Below are 13,896 nucleotides of genomic sequence, written 5' to 3' on the forward strand. Positions count from 1 at the left end.
AGCCAAACTGCCTTCAAAAGACAGCGTAATGTCTTTGCGATTTCTTAAGAATGAAACAAGCAGGCATGGGGAAGAAATGGTTTGGTCTAAATTTAGAGGGAATCAACTGGCGGTTTATAGATAGTTCCTGTTTATTTAAATAAGGTTTTATGTAGGAAGGACTAAATAAAGCCTCTATTGCTCAATGAATGCATGTTTTAAAAAGAGGGTTAGGGTCATCTTCCACTTATGTAACCCTTGTGCTATCTTAGATGACCCCCCCTATCCTTACATTGACGTGTTCTCCCTACCATGACAAAGGTGGATAAAGGAAGAAAGATTTCATGTAATCCATGGGCATGTAATACGTAGTGGCCGTGTATATTTTGCTCATTTTCCACCTATGATATTTCAATCTTTAGTGATACATGCGTGATATACCAGGGTATCGGCCGACGGGACTTTACATGAATTCAGTTTTGAGCTGTTCAAGATTTTTCTCTGGCTGAGAATTACGCGGTTTACATGCATATTTTAGGTAGTTTACACGCATTTGTTACGTAAATCTTGTTCATACTTCTTCTGTGGTTTTTAGATAGTTCATTTGTGATACATTTGTGAAACAGTCACGTAAAGACCACAACCTTTCTGAATATTCCACATATATATTTACCAATTTTCAGTCAAAATGTAGGCTGTATGACACGGGCTGAACACCTAGTGGCTCCATGGAGGAACTTCATCATCCGCTCTCACCTCCATGAAGAAAACCATTCAAGGAAACATTTAAAGCAAGTCTTTTGCAGGATTCTGTCCTGATGTTTATTTCTCAAAACCAGTGAGAAAATGCTTTAGAACCAAGTGAGGCTTCTGTTGCAGATGTGTCAGCGGCAGATGAAGCAACCTGGCTGTTTGTTTCAGGGCTTCTCATATCAGAGCTCAGGCTTTGTTTCAGTGCCTTTCAGTGTTTAAGCCTCAGCTTTAGTGGAGGTTTGTGTTTGTGGGAAGAGAAACTGTAAGTACCTCTGAGAAGCAGCGAGGTGACGAGGCGGCCGGGAGATAAGCAGCAGCAGCTTTAAGGCCCGCCTCCTGACACTTCCTTTGTCACATTGTTTTAAAAAAATCTCTCTTTTTTTGGAGAAACCCAAGAGCCAAAAGCAATTCAGGTCGCCTTGTGTTTGTGTCTGAGCTATGACATTGGAGTCAGTGAAAAGTGTTGGTACTGTTGGGAACCACAACCCAGTTTAACCAGCTGAGAAGAAGGAGCTGGGCTCAAAGGACAGACAGCTCAAATGTCAGAGGCCTCCTTTTACTCCTACAGCCCTGCTTTTGTAGACGATTTGTGTCTTTGAGCATGTCACTCTGTGGGTTGCAGATGTTTGCGTCATTTTGCAGCGTTGTGTTTGAGTTCTGTGCTTTTTCTAGTCATCTGTGTGTTTTTTTTCTTCCAGCTTATAATCTTGGATTTTCCCCTTTTGTATTATATAAACTCATTATTTGTGGTATTTTGTGTGGGGTATTTATAATTATACCCCATTAGCAGATTTGTCTTTGGTTGTGTTACATTTGTTTGTAGTTCCATGCCACGATGCGGCCTTTGATTTGGCTTTTTGCGGTCGTTCTCTGGCTCCCTCTCTTCCTATTTCAGACTCTGTAGCTCATTGTGGTCCATTTATACCATCTAATCTTATATGGGGTAATTCTGTACCCCTTCCAGTTATTAATGCATATTTAATCATCTTTTTACTGTCATTTTGTGGTCATTTAGGGTTACTTTATGGTGAATGTAGGTCTCCCTGCAGTCATTGTTGAGCCATTTCTCTTTCGTGGCGTTCTGGCAGGCGTTCCATCCTCCTGAACGTCTGGGCCAGACACAGCCGTCTGTTTTTCTAAATCGGGCTGGTCACTCTAAAGGAAATTAGTTTGGTGGCTTATTGCCAAAATCATTTCAGCTATTTTGGCTCCGGGGAGTCTTTGCACAATCTCATTCTGTAAACAAATTCCTCGGCTTTGTGCTGTGATTTTTCCAGGATTTCCTGCAATTTTCCCCCCACAATATCGTGTCTTTGAGAGGTGCACAGAATGTAATGAATGTGATTAGTGTGCTGTGAATAAACACAACAAACATCACTGCCGCAGTTATTTCAGGAGGCATTATTTCAATATAAAACAAAGAAATATTCTATTTCTCGGTTTGGTTCATTTTTCTTTATATATCTTCAGATACAGTAAACAACCTGATATTAAGACATAAAAATGCTCATTTATTCAGATCTATTAGAGTCTCAGTTTTCATGTTTTATTTTAACTTAATTACTTTTATTCAACTGAAACTGGAGCATTTATCTATCTAATATGGACACCATCTTCATTATTCAGATTAACATCAGGACAAAAATAAAACATCTTTGACTGGTTCTATTCATACATAAAATTTCATAACAGATAATTTTTTAACCTTCAATTGAGCTACGTTTTGCAGTTTTTAATGCTGTAGTTTTTGTTGTGAAATGTTCTTAAGTACAGCAGCAAAGTGCATCTATGAATTCATAATTCAGTTTAATGTCTAATTCAACACAAATAAACAAAAAAACTGTTAATTTTTTCTACAATCATGACTCTAAATACAAAAACTGTTTTCTCATAACTAGTGAATAAAACTGAATCGATTAAATCTTAATGTATGAGTTTTTACATGAAAAACTAACAAAAATTTAGATTTTGGAAGGACAAAAATAATAAATGGAATGGCCTTAAAATGGAATGGAATGGAAAGGACTGCATTATTGTCATCATTCATGGTGTAACAAGATCATAAAAAAAAAAAAACCCTAAATGTACAAATGTAACATACATACCGGGTGACTGAGTGAGCATCATTAGGGACCCTGATGGACCATGGGTAAAAACTCATGGTTAAAGTCAGTTGTTGGATTTGATTGATCAGTTTTAAATTTACTGAATGGGTTGATTAAAATATTTATATTTATTTATACGAGTCAAAAGGCTCTCTTCTCAATTTATTAGAATAAATATTTTAACTATAGTAAACAAATATAAACCTCTGAATAGATCATCACAAAGCCAAAATAGATATTTATCACCATTTTGTATTTGAATTTCTTTTACATGTGGACCTTATAAACAGCACTTAGTGATTGCTTAATCTGATACGTGTCTGATTCCCCATTTGTAATTTCTGTAATAGTTCACTAGTGAATGCTTTTGTGATTGCCAAACTGTGGTTTAACTAAAGCTGACAGTGCAGTTAAAGTGGCTTAAACTCTGTAAAAGCGGCTGTTTTTCCCCTTATGAAAGTAGTGTTTGCATTCAGCCAAGTGTGTAAAGGTGGGAGTCATATGTTATTTTGATTAACTCGTCATAGGATGTCTGACTAATAAATAAAACAAGTTATTCAAAATCATTAAGATCCAATAAATGCTGTACAGAGCCATACCTCCATACCTGAATTGTATGTCTGGCTGTAGATTCATTGTCACTAATAACCACTTGAAAAAAAGGTGGAGGGAAACTTTCTGTCCATATGAACTTTTTCTTTAGCTTATTTTCGGTCAAACCTCATAGAAGTTCTAAGAAAACAGAAAGGGTTAAAGTGAGCTGTTCTAGCAGCTCAACATCAACATGTTTACAGCAGTAAGAACACGTTTTGAAGTTTGGCCCTATGAGTATTTCGGTTCTGAAAAAGAGAAAAAGAAAAAAAAAAGTCTGTTTCAGTATTTATACATATTTTTTATTAACAAGATTCAAAAAGCCAAAGAAATACAAATACAAAATAATAATAAATAAATAAAACAACAAGACGGGAATAGTAGCGAAGGATTTATTGCTTTTCTGGTGTAAATACTTCTTGATCCTGATTCCTTTCTGATTCCTCAATCTATACTGTGACTTAGAGCCTTGCACAAGAATTCCAACAGACTTCAATGAAAGCTGATGCATACATGGCCAATAAAGAAAACCTTGAATCCTCTAATCTGTTTATGAAATAATGAGTGATGTATATAAGTTTACCCATAACACCTTTTGCTTTTTTAAACTTTTTTTTGGTTTAATTTCTCATATAACTTTTAGAAAGTAACATATCTTTTCCCTTTTTACCCGTCACGGATCCATCGATTGTAAAGTTCTAAAACAACATTTTGTAGGCAACAGTCCTGGTGGCCGTAAGAACCTAAAATCACAAACTTAACTGTTGTTTCTTTGCATGCAATACGTGCAACTTGTTATTTCATTGCCACCAAAGCTTTCTGCACTATGGATTACCTGTACTGTATGTATGAATTTAGAAATAAAGATACTTTGCCTTGAGTTGCTCAGATTTGCTCTCGGCCTAAAATGCTAAAAGGAATTTGTGTTCTTCCACAATAAAACTAAAGTCAAGCTGTGTGGAAGTTGAAACACTGCATTCCGCTTCCTATGCACACATGTTCAGTCAATCATAGAACATTAAAATCATGTTTTCTTTTCCTGCATTTATCAGTTTAACCCTTAAGGTTTTGAATGCAGCTGTGAATCCTGAATCTGACATGTTTTCAGCTGTCAAAGTCCACACCCACGCCCTAGAGAGATCTCTTAGTGCCATGTAAATATCTCTTCCTACGTCCCTCATCACATCTGAAAAACTGTGATTGCTTCTCCTCCCTCTGCCACTTTGCAGCAGGGGCCATTTGATTTCATGCAGACCACTTCTTGATGAAGGGTTTGATTATTTGATGGGGCTCATTTTTATCAGTCAATACAAAGGATGGATCTGTTTTTTAATGAAGCAGTGAGGGCACGTGGGTGATCTTACAGTCAGGAAAATCGACCTGTGGACCAAGACAAATCTTTATTCTTGTGAAATAAATGGATGTGAAATATTCTGACTATCTATCCTTGTTAATCATACGTAGAAGGATAAATCAGCTCTGGCCTTTCTTGCATGAAAAACCCATCTAATTGTCATGTTTCTCCCTCTTTACGCATCTCCTCAGGAGGATATCGAACTCCTGGCTGAGCACGGGCTGGTTCACCATGACCATCGCCCTGGAGCTGTGCGATAGGATCAATGTTTACGGCATGGTGGCTCCCGACTTCTGCAGGTGAGACAGTGGGGCTGAATGTAAATGACAACACCAGCGAAGGGAACGAGCCCCGGCTGAAGAGATTTTCTCAGGCAGAGCTGCGTGTGCGGCTGCTTCAACATTCACAGCAGGACAGGCGCCCGATAAGGAAGATTAAAACTGTAAATATATTCAGGACCCTGATAATAAAGTTTCAGTGTGGCAGGAGGTGTTGGTGGAATACATAAATTGTGTGTTTAGAAAAAGATGGTGATTGTGGGGGTTTTTTCTACCTTTTTTTTGTATTTTATAGTCTGCTTTCATTCCCCACCTGTCAGCTTTAGTTTCTTTTGCACTTTTGCTTTCTGAGGCATCCAAACAACAGGTCTTTTAATTTTTTATTCGCTGCAGTGCAGTAAAAAAAACACCCAGTCCAACTGACTGACACACAAAGCAGGCTCAGCTTTTAAAGCTTTTTTCCACTGCCTACATTTTGCGCAAATTGCACGGATGAAAATAGTCATACGTGAATATATACATATGTGAAAAAAGTGAGAAAAGCTGTGGTCTTTACGTGAAACTTTCGAAGATGTATCAGGAATGAACCGCGTTAAAACCACAGAAGAAGTATGAATAAACCACGTAAAGAACATGTTAATCAACGTGGAACAGTGCAGGATTATTTCACTGTTTATATGCCATTCATTAGTAGTTTGTGCATTAATGACGTAATTTTAATATGAAATGTGCCCCTTATACGTGATTTGAAACGTATATATCGGTGGTACATGCGTGAAAAGTCTGTTAAGCATACGTGGAACGGTTGTGGGAAGCCACAAATGTGTGTATGCATCTCGCAAAAATGACAGAATTGTGTAAGGTTTACTTAATAATTATATATAAACTACAAGAAATACGCATAAACTTTGCAATTATCAACCAAGCAAAAAATTTTGAACAGCCCAAAAACGAATGAAAAAGACCCATCGGCCGAAACCTTCGACAAATGACAAACGCAAGAAACACGTATGAATTCTGTATGTATCCAAAAAGACTTAAATGTCGTGGAAAATGCAGAAAATGTAGGTAGTGGCTGTCTGACGCATCATTTACTTAAACAGTCAACTTTGAAATGTGGATTTGCTAGCATCAGTGCATGAACCGATCTCAAAAGACATCCATATTTGACGTGGATGTCTTTGTCAGAGAAGATAGCCCCACTGTGTCCACTCATCCCAGCAGACATGCACACGTACGTGTGCGGGTCTGCGGTCAGATGGTGAGCACAATCTGGATTTCAAAGCAGCACCATTGAGCAGCCTTGAATTTTCTCTGTGTGATGGAATTGGCTCCAAATATCCATTTTTGATTGTTCTGTCCCACAGCAGCCCCTCCTGGACGGAGAGAACAAGGTAGTTCTCGCAATTCTTCTTTCGTATTGCGAGTTGAAGCAGAAATTTGACCCCCTTCACATTCTCAATACCCACCCAGCAAGGCCAAGTGGGCCCCATGTGGTTTAGAAGTGATCACAGTTTCACACAATATGGGAAAAGAAAACTTTTATTCAAGCGATCTTCATAGAAATTCCCACACAGGCCACCTGATTAGATCTACAACCACAACCCAAGTTTTGTTGACCTTTGACCTTGGAAGAGGCTGCCATCTTGAATTAAAAAAAATCCCCTTTGGAATGCTCTACAAATTTAAACTCCACCTAGGGAATTCAATCTATTTCCTCCAGCATCATTTATAAGATACTTAGGAAAAATGTTGGAAAAAAGGTTCTGGAGCGGCGCTAGCATGGCGAGCTTACAAATGTGCCGTTTCCCTGTTGCTCACACATTTTTTACCAGAAAACTACGATGACCGTTTGGTACATGGGTGGTTGGCTCAAGCTGAACAAAACGATAGAACAAACATCATGAACGGAATGTGGGCGTGGTTGACAAATAGCCTTAGTTGCCAAGAAAATCCAAAAGTTTCCTTTTGGCGATTCTTCTAAAAATTACACAAACCTGATCGTCACCGCCAGGTGACGACAACATTAAATGGTTTCTATGGAGATAAAACCAACTGAAAAACTGCCATTTAAAAAAAGATGTGGGTCATTTTTTTCAATGAATTTGTCACAAGCAGCTTTAACCATAATGGCAAAAGGGGCGAGTGAGGGGCGTGTAACAGCTGCTTAGCCAGTAAGGGTGGGTCAAAAGAGGGCGGCAAGGATTGGGCAAGCTAGTAACTGCAGGGCATAAAATGATGCTTGAAACTCCTCTTTTTTTCACAGTAAAAGGAACAAATCTAAGTCAACAGCTTTAAATTAACCTTGACAGATTTGAAAATCTCTGCTCCAGCGTGTCATAACGTCACAGGAAAGTGACAGCCATGAAAAGATTGAATGTAATAAAAAAATGCGGGTAAAATATAGTCTGCAAAGGTCATTAATCCAAGGGAAATGTCAATTCAGATGTACTTATATATTACTAAAGTTTCAGTCATCTATAAACCTTTCTTTGAATGCAGGAAACCTCTCGGTTTGTGTGTTCTTCAGTCCATAAAATAAAGACTGTTAACGTGCTGTTAGCTAGGAGCCGCTCTGAAAAACAAATGGAGCTTTAGAAAGCGTGTTCAAGTTTAAAAGGGCTGCTCTTTGCTCCTCTGAGAGAACTTTGTAAATGTTTCCGGCTGTGGAGAGCTGCAGGGGGAAACCTGACTATAAAAGAAATGGCAGACACTGTGGTGGATGTGGGAGGGACTGAAATACTGCAGTCCTTTTGTCCGAGGATGTCATTAGTCAGGTATTGTATTGGCACATCCTACAAGATTTTACCCTATGAGTACACACAACAAACCTTTAAAATAGCAAAATCACGACCAAAGCTTTTGATTGATTTAAGAATAACGCAGAGTCGACTTCAGCAAAGTCGACTAAAGTCCAGAAATCTGAAATCTGTCTCCAATATTAAAAACATTTCTTCAAACGTTTCAGCAGATGTCTTTCATTCAAATGGAGCATTTATTTTTCAAAGGCCAACACTGATTAATTACTAAATGCTTTAAATGATGCAACAAATTTCAAATAAAAGCAGCTCTTTTGTGACTCCAGCATCTGGCCTTCATGTCTGAAGATGCAGAAGGTTTCTTGATGTCTGCTTTTGCCAATGTTGACTTTTTGGACAAACATGTGAACACATCACAGTGTTTCCCAATTCAGAGGACTTTGTGTCTCAGTCATTGATCCACTCTTTCTCTTAGAAAGATAGAGTGTGCATTTTTAAAAGTGACAATTTTTTTCCCCAAGTTTTGAGGTTATCTGTATGTAATCTGGGGGATTTCACTGATCAAACAACCAATCAGATACTGAAGCTGTTTTTGTAGAGTTAACAGCGTTTTCTCTAAATCCAATCCATCAGTACAACCATAAAACAACACACATTCACACGAGCTTTCCAAATGTGTAACCCTTGTGCTATCCTAAGCACTTTAACATTGGGAGTTGGGTCATCTAGACCCACTAGACCAGGGGTCGGGAACCTTTTTTGCGAAGAGAGCCATAAACGCCACATATTTTGAAATGTAATTTCGAAAGAGCCATACAATAATGTAGTGTCCCTTTCCCACAGTGAGGCACGGAGACTTAACCTCTTTTAAGGTTCTTTATTCTGGTTACTATAGACCGCAACAAACGCCGTACAACTAATTCAGCAACTTCTGAATCTCTCCAGCGAGATGAGAGCGCTTCTCCCAACTTTATATTCCCCTGCTCCCGCTCCAGCCCTCCCATTTCCCTTATTTGGCCCATAGCTGAACCCCATTGGTCCAAATTACCTAACAACAGGCTGAGCGACAGAACTGAGAGCCAATCAGATCTCGGCTTGATGCGTTCCATGAACTCCAGAACTTTTAACGCGGCCCAACAGCCATCCAACTCAGTCCGCGACAATTTGTTTAAAACTAAATATACAAATGAATGTGTGCATTTGATGTAATTTCAACATTTTTAAATTACAATAAGTCTGTGGATTCTTTTTAATAACATTGTTATTCTGTTGCTAATAAATGATGAGTATTTCTCGTGGTAGTTCTACTGATTGTCTAGTCTGGTTGATACATGGTGAGTTTCTGCTTCATGCAGGCGTTGAGACTTTAAACGTGATCGTAGGTCTGAATGTTCTGTAGATGTGACAAAGACTGCTCACATGCAGACGGGGAGCCAAACACACACTCACACGCTGCAGTGAGTGACGGGCAGCGGGTTTTACGTTTTTACAATCCCTGCGCGATTCACCTGCTGCCTGTCCCCACAACCCCTCAACCCCACCCTCTGCTTTCTTCCTCACACATCCCGTCCCCGCATCTGCGCGCTCTTTCTCAGAGACGGGAGCGCACAGTTTTAGGCACGGCAATTCACAGGTTTTCCGCTGGCACAAACTCTGTGAAATAATAGATAATAGTAAACTGAAAGTGCTGGCGCAGATTTCTCTCTCCAAGCACCGCTACTACTGCGCGCCTCTGGCATCGCATCGCGCCGAGGACTGGTCTAATGAAAAAAAAAAGTATAATTAAAGATTTGTCTGCGAGCCACATGTGACCATCAAAAGAGCCATATATGGCTCGCGAGCCATAGGTTCCCGACCCCTGCTCTAGACAGTGCTCTGAACCTTTTTTCTTCAATGATTTGTGATCTTCACTGGTGACCATGGATTACATGAAATCTCTCCACCTTTATCCACCTTTGTCATGGTAGGGAGAACACGTCAACTTCAGCTGATCACTTTTATGTATTGTCCAATGGAAGACAACAAGTTCATCTAAAAATAAGAACACATAGCGGAATGTGTCAGAGATATCTTCATCTTCAACACGCTCTCTTCATCCCACTTGAATCCTCTTCATCACACGTATCTAACTACAGTGTTGTCTTCACCTGTCAATCTCTACCTCATTAGATTTTTTGCTAAAAGCAAAGAAGAAAGACGTGTCTTTTATCAGTGTGGATAAATCAAGAAAGGTAGTTGTTAGATGCCATGCTAATGTGCTCCTCTAACAAGTCTCACAGTTTGAACATTTGATCGCTTTAAATGAACTTTATCCACTAGGAGTCTAATTAACCGAAGAAAAAAAGGTGGAGTTACTTTGACCTTGAACAAAAATCTAGATTAATTAAGTATTTTTTTACTTAGTTAAAGCAAACTCAACCAAAGTAGATAAAAGTTAAGAAAATGTGTTTTAGAATAAAAACTTGTTGAAAATATTGTTTTATTTAAAAAGAATATTCTTCAGTCTGTCACCATTTATCAAGTGGACCATCCATCTGTGTTTAAAAGAAATAAAATAGACGTTTAAACATGTACAGGGTCTATGTCATGCTGTTCATAAGCCTTTCAGAGTAAACTATATCCATTTATATGATAATATATTACCTTTGGCACACTAAAGAACGAGTTTTTAATAAAATATATGTTATTTTCGTAGCTAATTTTCCTACCCGAATGTTAGACAACTGGATCTGTAAGGCTCCGCCTTTCTCTCTTTGTGGGTGCCGCACATTTCATGCCATCCACCTAGAGCCGACCTCTGCAGCGTGTCTGCGTTTAGCCCACGAACATAAACAACATCCAAACCTTAACAAAGATAGAGGTGCATATTGTGCTTATAAAATGAAAGCATTTAGCCGGTCACCGCTAGCTCCAAAGAGAAAGTGGGCGTGTGTGTTAGTCTGGAGGCGGGGCTGGCAGGGCAGACTCTTCCTGGAAGGGGCTGTTCCCCACATTGTGATGTCACAATGGGAGGACCCGCTCGTTTTTGTGGTTTGGGAGGGGCTGGTGCTCAGAAAGCAGGTTTTTAAAAGAATGCTCAGAAATGCGTGAATGGATCAAAATACCACTTGTTTATTGTGAGTAATTAACACTATAATACATTTGAGAGCTCCTAAATATTAAATGAATATTAAAATATAAAAATAAATGTTCCTTAAATCAGCCTGAAAAATAGATGGTGTCGATTGCAACTATTTACCATTGAGTCAACGGGAACCTCCTTGCTTATTAACATTTATTTTGTTTTCAAACAGGCTTCAATCTGGAAGTTGAAGGGTTTCCCTCATTTTTAACAAAAGACTAATGAGAACACTGTAGAAAGATTTCTCACATGTTTCTGCTTTATAACCTTTTGAATTTGTGAAGAGCTTCTGGAGGAGTTTTACGTGAGCCCAGCAACAACTTTGTACAACTAATTTTAGCTTCTTAATTTCCTACCAAGAGAGTTGACTTTTTAGGTCATTAAACAAGTTCAATTTATCTTTGTAGGCCATGCAAATGACAAGAAATGAAGGTCAGTCGCTAAATGCTTGTTTCAGTGCTTTGAAATGTCAGCTGTCTCTTCTGGTTCCTCCACTGCAGGGAGCCTCAGCACCAGTCCGTCCCCTACCACTACTACGAGCCGCGCGGCCCGGACGAGTGCGCCATGTACATTTCACACGAGCGCGGGAGGCGCGGCAGCCACCACCGCTTCATCACCGAGAAGCGAGTGTTTGCCGACTGGGCACGGACGTTTGACATCCACTTCTATCAGCCGGAGTGGAGCCCCGCGCCTCTGCCCGCCAACCGCACGCTGGAGGCCGTGGAGCCTGCAGGGCCCCAGAAGACGTGACTGTCTGAGGAACGCTCTGGAGGTCGTGGGCAGTTTGCACTGAGGGGACAGCCAACCCTAAACACACATTACAGAACATGGCACAGGGGAGGAAAACCGTCCGGAGGAGAACCGAGGCTTGATTCTGCTGAGGACTTGCAGCTGCAGACCTGAAAGTGTTTTATGTGAACCAGTTCAGAGCTTTTGTGTTTGTCAAGTGAGGCCTCACACGCAGAGGAAACCTTCTCAAAGCATGCCAGGGCGCTGCTGTGGACCCTGCAGCTCTTTGTGCATACATGAGTTCACCAGAGGGATCACACACGTTTGGTCTCTCCATGAGCTTTCCGATGGATGACGGATCCAAGCAGGAATCACGAAGAGAAATATTGTTTTAAATTTAGCTCAGTAAGTAAGTCGAAACACACTGCAGTGCTGTCACTCAAATCTGACTGTTCAAAAGTAAAATGTCTGTCTTCAGGGTTGTTTTTTTTTTTTTTTTTTGCAGTTTGAGATAAGGTTAGAAGAGATTCAATCCACCCGTTTCCCCGCAACCAAACTTCAATCCACTTCAAAGCATTTGCATAAATTCTATCCTTTACTTTCATTTATTCTGTCTTTGAGATGTGTGCGCTGTGAGTTCATGCAAGTCAGGCTTTGCACTGCAGAGCATCCTGGATGATTGACAAGTGTGTAGCAGTCCATGGGAGGTTTCACGGCGTGTGCACTTCTCTCAGTGCCCTATGTGTGTCATAAGACTTTTGTTGGCTCCTGCAAGCGGTTAATAGAGCGATTTATTTAACTACAAGCTGGATTTCCGTGTAAAAGCACAGCCGTGTCACACAAGACAAGTGGGAGATGAAGATTGAGAGCGCCGGAGCTGCCGCTGCATCCATTCTGCCGTGTTCATCTACAGCTGCTTCTCTGTGGCTGAATCAGCGCGCAGAAGTGCAGGTTTGTATTTTTTGAGACGGATGAGAACGTGTCGCTTTCTCCCTCTGGACCATAATTGATGTGGACTCCTCCTCTGGTGTCAGTCAAGAAAAACTAATGAGACAAACCGTTATCTTAATGATACATGCTGATGTCAAGTCCTTATCCGTTTCTGCCCGCTTCCTTAAAAGCAGAAGTGATATGACAGGTGCTGTGGGTTAGATATGTGGGTGCTTGCACCATGACAGCCGGCTTTCCATCTCCTATATGTGGCAAAGACGTTTTTATTTTCCAGAAGTGACAGCATTCAGTGTGCATGACAGGCTGCTGCAACCGACTGTTGCAGAAACTCTAAAAAGGTCATTCGAATTTGAAAAAAATGTAAAAGGTGAGTAAAAACTTGCATGGTGCAGATTTTTTTTTCAGCCTTACATACCCTATATCCACTTTTTTTGGCCAAAAGTATTCACCCACCTAATCCAGGTGTTTAAATCACTTCAATTGGTCATATTTGTGTAAAATAACACGTACACATGCAGGCTGCTTCTTCGCTGTTTGAGAAAGAACAAAGACTCTCTAGGAGGAGACTGACAGCTTCAGCGTGGACTGAATCCACTGTCAGAAACACTTTTTGCATTTGTTTTTCTCCTGGACGTGTGTGACTTTGATTCCTATGGAGAAAAACACCGACGTGGACTTCCTGTTCATACAAAAACAATGAAGAAACTGTTGTAAACTGTGACTCGCTTTTATCCTTTGCTGACAGCAGAAACCATTTTTCCTGATAATTCCTGCTCGTTCCATCCACTAATGGCATGAGGTTGTGTCATGCTAAAATAATCGTGGACAACAGGCTGAGCTGCAAGGCCCCGTCATTCTTCCCAGGAGCTGCAAATATATTCCAAATGGAGAGCTGGGACATTTGCTTCTCTTCTTTTGCAGCCGTGGCACTGAAACGTGTTTCTGGCTGAAGGTTAGGCACATAGATCAAGGTGACAAAAGGAAATCAAGAACACCGGAGGCACACCTCACCTCCATTACAGGGCAGAGGAGTCCTCAGCTGATCCATACAACGCCTTTCATTTGAATCAAGACAGATTCATGCCTCGTCACAAGACTGAAAATACGGTTAAACTTTAAGAAAAAATGTTCTCTCCACTATGTTCCATATAAAAAGCTAAAGTGGTATCTGTGATTTCTGTCATTATTACAAACGCTTGTTGCTCAGTGATTTGTTTGGGATTTCAGAAGCATCTCAGCTTATTTAACAAATATGACTTTACAATTTAATTCACTA

At 40.1% G+C, this 13,896-nt stretch overlaps 1 protein-coding gene across 2 annotated transcripts in view; it reads left to right on the forward strand.

Annotated features, from left to right (window-relative positions):
• Window positions 1–13,787, forward strand: part of st6galnac5a (ST6 (alpha-N-acetyl-neuraminyl-2,3-beta-galactosyl-1,3)-N-acetylgalactosaminide alpha-2,6-sialyltransferase 5a) — a 67,308-nt gene extending 53,521 nt beyond the window's left edge. For both annotated transcript variants that reach the window (XM_011486046.4, XM_020710697.3), the window contains exons 4-5: window positions 4,974–5,081; window positions 11,441–13,787. In XM_011486046.4, coding sequence (XP_011484348.1) covers window positions 4,974–5,081; window positions 11,441–11,690 — 358 coding nt within the window. In that variant the 3' untranslated portion in view covers window positions 11,691–13,787. The remainder of the gene's footprint in view (window positions 1–4,973; window positions 5,082–11,440) is intronic.
• The last annotated feature ends 109 nt before the right edge of the window (window positions 13,788–13,896 follow it).

Source organism: Oryzias latipes, chromosome 17 (genome assembly GCF_053564925.1).
Source record: "Oryzias latipes strain Hd-rR chromosome 17, Olatipes_Hd-rR_3.1".
NCBI lineage: Eukaryota > Metazoa > Chordata > Actinopteri > Beloniformes > Adrianichthyidae > Oryzias > Oryzias latipes.